This window comes from Humulus lupulus, chromosome X, assembly GCF_963169125.1.
Source record: "Humulus lupulus chromosome X, drHumLupu1.1, whole genome shotgun sequence".
NCBI lineage: Eukaryota > Viridiplantae > Streptophyta > Magnoliopsida > Rosales > Cannabaceae > Humulus > Humulus lupulus.
Genome location: NC_084802.1, coordinates 9,032,396 through 9,042,276, shown reverse-complemented (window position 1 = coordinate 9,042,276; position 9,881 = coordinate 9,032,396). Strand labels below are relative to the sequence as shown.

The following is a 9,881-nucleotide window of genomic DNA, read 5'->3' as shown; positions in this document are numbered from 1 at the left end:
ATGAACTAAGTAATTGAGGATATAAGCAGTAGAAAATTTCGGTCTGTTAAGACCATTTTTTTAGGTTGGTATATTGTTAAATTAAATAAAAGATATTTGTTAGTATTATATAAAGAGAGTTCGGTGGGTAGAGGTTGTTAAGAATGATTTTATATGTACTTAAAAGAAAGAATATTATTTAAATGTTTATATTATGATTTTATATTATAGGCTTAACAATAATATGGTAGAGATAGATATATTAGCAATAGTTAAAGTTAATAGTATTTTATTATTTTATAAACTAAATGATTGGTGCATAAATTAAGTAATATAATAAAAATCTAAATTCCTAGTATCAGGAACGACTAGGTTAGATTGGTTAAGTCAAAGTAGTTAATTAATATCTTAGGAACTAAAATTTGAGTTATGGAGATATTCTAGAAATTTTGAAATTTAAATAGAAGTGTGATAGTTATTAAGCCTATAAATAGAGCTCATAGCTCTACATTCTTCACACAATCAAAGCTTCCAAATACATTCTCATTTTTTCAAGAAACACTACCATTTGTGCTCATTAATCCCCATAAAGCTGAGCACCATAAGCATACTAAGTTCATAACTTTAGTTGCTTGAAGATAGACGTTGTTTTTGGAGGCTCAGGATATTAAGGTCGTGATATCTTGTTTCTAGGTGTGAAGGTATGGTTTCTATGAGGTTTTAGATTTTGAAACTTTAGTTGTTATTAATGATTCTAATTAGTTTTAATTGTTATATATAAGGTTTGGGCGATTCGCTATAGCAAGAGCAATCTCTTTTTTTTTTTTCTTCTTCTTCTCAATTCACACTCAAGGTAAGGAAAATTAGATAGTTTAGTATTATGATCTAGTTTATGTAATGTATGATATAGTTTATGTGTGTATGACCTAACATTTCAGGTACAATAATGGGGTAAGTGTGTCTGGACCTAAGGTGTCCAATGATGTATGACGGACTATGTTCGGTAAGCTCGGTTGCCAAAAATTTATGACGGACCTATGTTCAGTGTATGACGGACTTTTGTCCGAGGCTTAATTGCCACACCCCTGTATAAGCACTTATCTTTTTATTATATCTGATTTATTATTTTTAGTTATGATTATGAGTTATGCCCTATAATGTATGATCTATGACCTATGACTTATGACTTAGAGTATGACCTATGATTTATAGATTATGATTTAGAATTATGACTTAAGATATGATATGATCTATATGTTTTGGGTGAATATATGTTATGTTTGATTATATGAGTAACCCTTGTTTGTATTTTCCTTAATGGGCTTAGAAGCTCACTCCTTATGATGTTGTTATTTCAGGAAATTAAAGATAGAAAGGTCGGTGGCGAGTGAGGCCTAAGAGCTTCGTGATGTATTCTTTGGGGACCATATAGTCGAGCAAGATCAAGCGGGCTCATTTTTTTTTTAAGAATGATTATTTTAAATTTTTATTTAAATGTTGCTCATATTTTTATGTTAAAGACAATTATTTTGTTTTTGTAAAACCATGGATCCATGTATTTAGTTTTTAAGTTTTTATTAAATAAAAGAGAAATATTTACAATTATGACCCAACGCTGTGTTCTCGGTAATCTATGAGAAATTAGGGTGTTACACAAACCCAAATCAGTTCGTCTTCTGGCATGTTCATTCGCTTGCTAGTTTGCCAGTTCCGAGACCTAAATCCAAACCCAAATTGCTTCATCTTCTGCCATGGTCATTTGCCCACTAGTTTGCCAGATTTAGGATCCAAACCCAAATGAGTTTGTCTTCAGTCATGGTCATTTGCCCATGAATTTTCCAAATCTGAGTTGCACAATTGTTCACTGTGAGCTTGTCGCTGTCCAAACACAAATCTGGTGCTCATCCCAGCCACAACACAAATCATCCATGAGTTTCTTGGGCTTCAAATTGTTTTTGAGAAAAAGAGAAGGTTAGAGAGAGAGATCTCGAAGATGAAGATATCTTGAGTTGAGGAAGATGAAATTGAAATTTTGAGCTTGATGTAGGTTGTGGCTGGGGACAGTTGTTGAGATTGGTTAAATATAATGGTTAAGATATCCAAACATTCCCAAAAAGTTTGGGAGCATTTGGAGGTGTTTTGAGACAAGTCTTGGAGTGTCAAATCGGAGGCATTGGCGATGTGTCACCTCCTAGGAGGGGACACGTCGCTTGGTGCCAGGCGATGCAATTCCTGGGGTGTTACGGGTGTTCGTACAGTTTACGTAAAATGCTCCAAATGATGTGTTTTAAATGCTCTAATCATATTGGTTAGATTAATGATGATGCCTACACTATAAATATGAGTTATTAGAGTTGAAAAGTCTTAATCACATTTTCCAACTCTCTTTCTAACCTCTTTATCTCTCTCTCTCTCTCTCTAGCTCTCAAAGACTAAAGTTTTCTCCAAGAAACTCAACAAGCTTTGCTTGACTTGCATGAGTTTTAAGGCTTGTTAAATCTAAAATCTCATTCTACTTAGTTCAAGCTTCAAGCAATAAGGGAAGACTTGGAATATAGATTTTGGACAGTCATATTCTTATTGTGTATAAACCTTAGAAATTCCCCAAGTTTGAAGATTCAAGTAGTTCTAAATCAAATGTTATATCTATTTAACCCTAACTTTGTTTTATGTTACTCTATTGTGTTTCCATTGTTAGTATTGGTGATTAAATGTTTCTAAGTTCATCTTATCATCATTTAGTTTCTTATATTCAAGATTGACATTCATATCATGAACATGTTTATTTGATTATCAAGATTAATATTCATACTTTGAATAAGGTTCTCGCTTAGCATTTAGGGTTTCAAATATTACACTATTCTTATTATTCATTGTTGATTTGCAAATAGTAAAACCATATATTCCCAACACTATTTCCCACCCTATTTCATTCTTTATATATACATGTGTACAAATAGGAATAGTGGATGCTTTAATATTTACATGTGTATAAATATTATATGTATATAGAGTCAGACTATTTAGTATATATACAGTATATATATAGATATTGAACAAAAAAACAAAAACAAAGTAGAGGCCCAAAATAATACTTTGGTGACAAAATTGCATTAATCAATAAATGTAGAAGAGTGCTTAGCTAGCTAATTATTTTTTTTAAATGAAAGTTGTGATGGGAGATTTAAATTTATTTTTTCTCATTAATTATTTTCTTATATAAAAACATTCTAAGTTAATTAATTTTCTTTTCCTAATTAAGTATTTTAATTTTGAATTTGAAATTTCCTAATTAAGTATTATAGTTTTCCCACCCTAGAATGTGACCCTACGATGGAATCAATGGAAGAAAGTGATTCAGGAGACTATGTTGGGCTAGGACCAGTTGGGACTTATCGTTTCTGCTCATTCACATGAGAAATGGAATCAATGAAAGGAGGTGATTTAGGAGACTGTGTTGGGCTAGGACCAGTTGAGACTGATCGTTTCTGCTCATTCTCTCGCAAGATGGAATGAATGGTAGGAGGTGATTCAGGAGACTGTGTTGGGCTAGGACCATTTGGGACTGATTGTTTCTGCTCATTCACACACAAGATGGAATCAATGAAAGGAGGGGATTCATGAGACTGTGTTGGGCTAGGACCAGTTGGGACTGATCGTTTCTGCTCATTTACACGAAAGATGGAATCAATGGAAGGAGGTGATTTAGGAGACTGTGTTGGGTTAGGACCAGTTGGGACTGATCGTTTCTGGTCATTCACACGAAAGATGGAATCAATGGAAGGAGGTGATTCAGGAGACTGTGTTGGGCTAGGACCAGTTGGGACTGATCGTTTCTGCTCTTTCGTGTCACAAAAGATGGAATCAACAGAAGGAGGTGATTCAGGAGATTGTGTTGGGTTAGGACCAGTCGGGACTGATCGTTTCTGGTCATTCACACGAAAGATGGAATCAATGGAAGGAGGTGATTCAAGAGACTGTGTTGGGCTAGGATTAGTTGGGACTGATCGTTTCTGCTCATTCTCACGAAAGATGGAATCAATGGAAGGAGGTGATTCAGGAGACTGTGTTGGGCTAGGACCAGTTGGGACTGATCGTTTCTGCTCATTCGCACTGGAATGAATAGTAAAAGGTGATTTAAGAGATTGTGTTGGGCTAGGACCAGTTGAGACAGATCGTTTACGCTCCCATAAAATTAGTCTATGTGATTTAAATTTTAAACCAAAATCATTAATGCTATTTTGGTGCGCTTTCACAGTCAAAGACACCAACAACAAAGTAAACATTATAGTAATCAAAGAAATCTTGAAGTAAAAACCCATTGTTTCTCTCTTCTTTTCAACAACTTGGTTTTTACACAAATATTTTTCTTTTACTACAACTGTGACAATAAGATTGAAAAATGTATGTATTTATAGGTATACTATTATGTAGAGAGTGATCTTCAAATGATTTTTAATATTGATACGTGATTGTAAACCATTACTACCATATAGTGTATAGATTGTATATTCAATGTTCATATAATATCTAAAATTAATATTATACTTGGCATAGACATTCCTTCGATTTTTTTATACAGATTCTGTTTGATTTTTTATTTGACAAACAAATTCTGTCTCATTTGGAAAAAGGAAAATGTAGTGCTATTAGGAATATTTACAAAAAAAGAAATATTTCTTTGGGGGAAGGAATATAGATTTTGTTCAGGATTAATAACAAATTAGCTGGATTTTTTTACATACTTGATCATTTAGTCAGGTAAAATACTAAAAATTGATATAAACACTAGATTTCATCGAGAGATATATGCATGTTTGCTTAGTTTTAAAGTTATAAAGATGTATTTATTTTTATTATTTTTTTAATTATCATATGAATTTTAAATAAATAAACAATATCATAAAAATAAATAAAATATGTTTAATATAATGTATGAGTATTAAAAAATTAGAGCAAAACATTGTCTATAATTTTAATAAAAACCGGTACTTTTTTTTCTTCAATATATAATAGAATGAATTACAGTTCTATAGTATGTATATATATATTTATATCAATAATCTCTACATGTATGATATCTAAACACAATATTGACATATATATTTGCATGGCTACATGATATATATATTTTACAATAATATTTAAAAATAAATTAATAATAGAATAAAATAAGAATAGAAAAAGTCATAGTGTAGAGTAGTATACATGCATCAACTATTTTTAGTTTCTAATGTAACTCACAATGTCCTTTGGTGAATTTGATGAAGAAAATGAGATCCAATCACTTGATAAAAAATAAACTATCACACAAATTTACAAGATAAAAAAATGATATGTATGTCTTTATTATTTTTAAATAAATATAATTTAATTATTTAAATTATCATAAAATATCTTAAAAATATCATATATTAATTTATTTATTTGTGTTTAAGTTTATGTTTGTTCTAGTTTTTGAATTTGGCAGTGACAACAAGAGATTATATATTATACATGAATTTTAAATTTAAGTTTGTTGCTAGTATTTTTTGTTAAAGAAGTTTGTTTCTAGTTGATATAGTAGATTATATTATGTTATCTTTTTAATATGATATTATTCGAATACGTGAAGTTTAAGTTATAAAACGTATTATTTTTAAATAATTGTCATTGTAAAATATCTCAAAAATATCTTATTTAATTTATTCATTATTTATTTATTTATTTTAATTTAAGTTTAAATCATGTTTACAATCTACAGTTAAATATAAGAATATTCTGTTATATAAAAGAATATTTCGTTAAATTTAACGAAAAAAACCCGTTAAAACCAAGAATTTTCGTTATCTACACACTTACTATATAGAAGATATATATATATTTATATAAAAAGTGTGTAAATAACAATAATTTTTAATTTTAACAGATTTTTTTTATTAACTTTAACAGAATATTCTAAATATTTAACAGAATATCATTTAAAACTAATTAAAATTATATATTTATTAATTATATTAATATAAATTCAAATGTTATAAATAATTATTATGATAATAATATATAATTCTAATTTTTTACTAATTAAATTAATATAAATTCAAATATTATAAAATATTATTATTGTAATAATATTTAATACAAGACTAGATATTTAATACTTATATTAATATAAATTTAAATATTATAAAATATCATTATAAAAATAATATATAATACATAATTTTATTTTTATTTTTATTAAAAAAATATCAAGCTATCATATTATATATATTTTAAAAATAATTTTTTTGTTTAATTTTTCTTTTAATATGTTTATGTCATTCTTTTATATATAATATTATTTATTTATTTGAAATTTATACCTGATTAAGACTTGCATCTAGTATATATCTCTTCTATATAATAAGTATATAGATAACGGAAATTCTTGGTTTAACGGTTTTTTATTTTTTTAATGTTAACTTTAACGAAATATTCTTATATTTAACAAAATATTCTTATATTTAACTGTAGTTTGTAAACACTTAAACTTAAATAAAATAAAATAAAAAAATAAAAATAAAAAAATGATATTTTTGAGATATTTTACAATGATAATTATTTTAAAATAATAAATAATTAAACAAATTAAAATAAGATATTTTTAAGATATTTTACATTGATAATTATTTAAAAATAATAAAATCATACGTTTTATAACTTAAATAAAATTTGATTAAACTTAAATTCACTTATTAGAATAATATCATATTAAACATATAATATATTCTACTGTGAATTAGCAACAAATTAATTTTTTTTAAAAAAAACTAGCAAGAAACTTCAATTTAAATTCCAAATATAATATTTAATATTACATTAAACATATAATATATAATTTTTTGTTGTCATTCCCAAATTCAAAAACTAAAACAAACATAAAATTAAACAAAAATAAATAAATTATTTAATTAAAATAGGATATTTATTTCAAAATTTATGTGACATTAATATAAATTTAATAAAAATAATTAATAAATTCTATAAATAAAACTAAACAAATGTGCATATTGCACGTTGTTTGTATCTAGTATAATCATAATAATGTAATGTATCATTATATTTTCATATCTTTGTAAATCTACGTTGTATTCACAACAATAATATCAATACTTAATTTATAGTGAAGGTATGAGTGAGAAAAAATACTTGTTGAATTTAGAGTTAGAGTATTGAATATAAATATATATAGCTCGTGTATAAATTTGAGATATATTTGCAACATAAATACCTAAAGTTTTCGTGTTTATACATATATATTTTTTTTTAGGTCCGCAAGAAAGAAGTGGCTCTTACCCTATCGTCGCTGGAAACTTTCTCCGGTCAATCAAGTCTGTTTCTCAGTCAGCAGCTGGTCACAAAGCAAGAGCATACCATTTCAGCAAACTAAGTTTCTAGATGTCAACTTATTATTGGTCTACATTATTCTTATTTTTAAAACTTATTAATTTATTTGAAAATAATTAAATAATATACATTTAAAATTTTAAAAATACTCATTATAATTAAAATATAATTTAAAATAATTGAAATTCAAAATTTAAACTTCAACCAAAATCAAATATCTTCTTCCCAACAATCACGACAAATAAAATCAAATTTATGGCCAAATCAAAAATTAAAATGTAGATCATCAATTTGTTCTTCAATTCAAATTGAAATTTAACATTTCAGCCAAAATCTCATATTCAAGAACATCAATTCCAGATTCAACATCACAGCCACATACCCAAATTCAGCAACATCAATCCCAGATTCAGCATCACAACTACAGACCGACCCATCGTTCAACACAACCTTCAAAAAAAAATCTGAGAAAAAAAAAGTATATTCAAATCATCACTGGTGTCGTGCGTGTATGTGTTCGTCGTCAACCAACATTAGATTTGCAATCTCTAGCCCATTTACAGCCACAATCATACCCATCACAACCTTCGCGCACTTAGTCGACGGAGCCACCTCACACTAGAATTGTTGTTGCCCCTTCGTGAAGCTCACCCAATCGTCCAAGCCATTGAGATGCCTTCTTCGCGCAGGTCCAAGCCACCCATTTGTTGTTGTCTGAGTAGAAGAAGAAGAAAAGTGGAAGACAAGGTGAAATGAGAATATGAAGCAAAAGAAAGATAAATTTTAGGGATTTCAAGGGCTTGTTTGGTATCGTTTTCTGTTTCTTTTTTACAAAATTGTGTTTTCAGAAATGAGAAAAGAATATAGTTTTTGTAGTTTTCAAAAAATAAATAAATATATTTACAAATATAATTTTTTTTTAAAAGTTGTAATAAATAATGAGATAAAGTAATATGAAAGAAAAAATAATGAAAAATAAGGAGAGAGAAAGTAAGGATAGAAATTTTGAGGAAGAAAAATTGAGAAGAAAGATATTCATGCAAGCAAAAAAAAAAGAGGGAAAATTGCGAGATAGAAAAAATGAGGAGAGAGAAAATTAGAATATAGGAAGTGATGAGAGAGAAAATAATAAGATAATAAGTGATGAGAGAAAATAAGGAGATTAAAAGTGATGAGAGAGAAAGTGAGGATAGATAAATTAATGAGAGAAAAAGTGATGTGAGATAATAATAATTAAAAATGTTATGTGAGAAAAAAAATTGACAAATGATAGAGAAGTTATGTAGACTGTTCCTTTGGGGGGGCCTCAGGGACTCGTAGTAAACTTCATTTAGCATCTTGGCAGCAGGTTTGCCTTCCTAAGGCTTATGGAGGGCTCGGTCTCAGAGATGGTGCTAGCTGGAATAGAGCACTTCTTGCTAAATATGTGTGGGCAGTCACTACAAAACAGGACACTCTTTGGGTCAAATGGGTTCAGCATGTCTACCTGAAGGGGGCTAACTTTTGGAACTATGTTTTGAAGCAAGATTGCAGCTGTTATTGGCGAAAACTCTGCCATTTAAGGAACAAATTCAGTGAAGGAGAGGTGATTGCTGCTGGTTTTTCTGGGAAATTCAAGCCATCCAAGCTGTATAACAGCTCAATAAATCAGCAACTTGTGGCTTATAAAAATGCAATCTGGAGTCGAACAATCCTCCCTAAGCACCGTTTCCTGTTATGGATGGTGGTCAACTCTTACCTCTTAACTAGAGATAATTTAGCTAAGTCTAACATTCTGCTGAATAACTCTCACTGTCCAGTTTGTGAAGACCAATTAGAGAGTCATCACCATTTATTTTTTGAGTGCTGTTTATCCAAGAGAGTCTTGTCGTGTATTTTTTCATGGCTTGGGTTTCAAGCTTGGGCCACCAAGTTTTCGGATTGGACTATTAGACTGCGTGTTGGGCAAAATGACAGTCTCAATTTAATCCTGAATGTGGTTCTTGCAGCAGTGGTCTATCATATATGGAGGAATAGGAATAGATGCATTTTTTATGGTTTTTCCTTGACAGCTCATTGTATAGCAAAAGAAGTTATTACTTTAGTCAAATACAGATTGTACATTGTTCATAGCAGGAAAGTTTTCCCTCATCTCAAGCTTTTCCTAAGGAAGCTTCAATGTATGTAGAGTGAGGGTTGGAACTTGGCTGGCTTTTCTTGGCTTTTGTTAGGGTGGTTTGCCTTGTTTGTATATGCTTGTTTGTTCAATGAAGTTTTATTTCTTCTTGATAAAAAAAAAAAATTTGACAAAAAAAAATTTGAGAACAATTAAAAATAACTTTTAATTGTTCTCAAAATTTATGTTTTTTGTAACTTTATTTTTAAAAATTGTTTTCTAAAAATAATTCCATACACCCTTACTTGTTTTCAGAAAATAATTTTTAGATTTAAAAAAAAAAATTAGTTAAGGAGCCAAACACCCTCTGATAAGTACATTTTTGTATAAAGTTTACTTCGTATTCATCAGGGTTTTATGTTCATAAGTAGTGTGTTTG

At 28.8% G+C, this 9,881-nt stretch overlaps 1 protein-coding gene across 1 annotated transcript; it reads right to left on the bottom strand.

Annotated features, from left to right (window-relative positions):
- Positions 1-3,371: 3,371 nt before the first annotated feature.
- Positions 3,372-8,905, bottom strand: LOC133805467 (uncharacterized). The gene is made up of 4 exons (XM_062243653.1): positions 8,834-8,905; positions 7,999-8,061; positions 7,730-7,797; positions 3,372-4,092 (listed from the first exon to the last, which is right to left on the bottom strand). Exons 1-4 carry the CDS (start codon positions 8,903-8,905, stop codon positions 3,372-3,374), a joined length of 924 nt encoding a protein of 307 aa, XP_062099637.1.
- Positions 8,906-9,881: the final 976 nt, after the last annotated feature.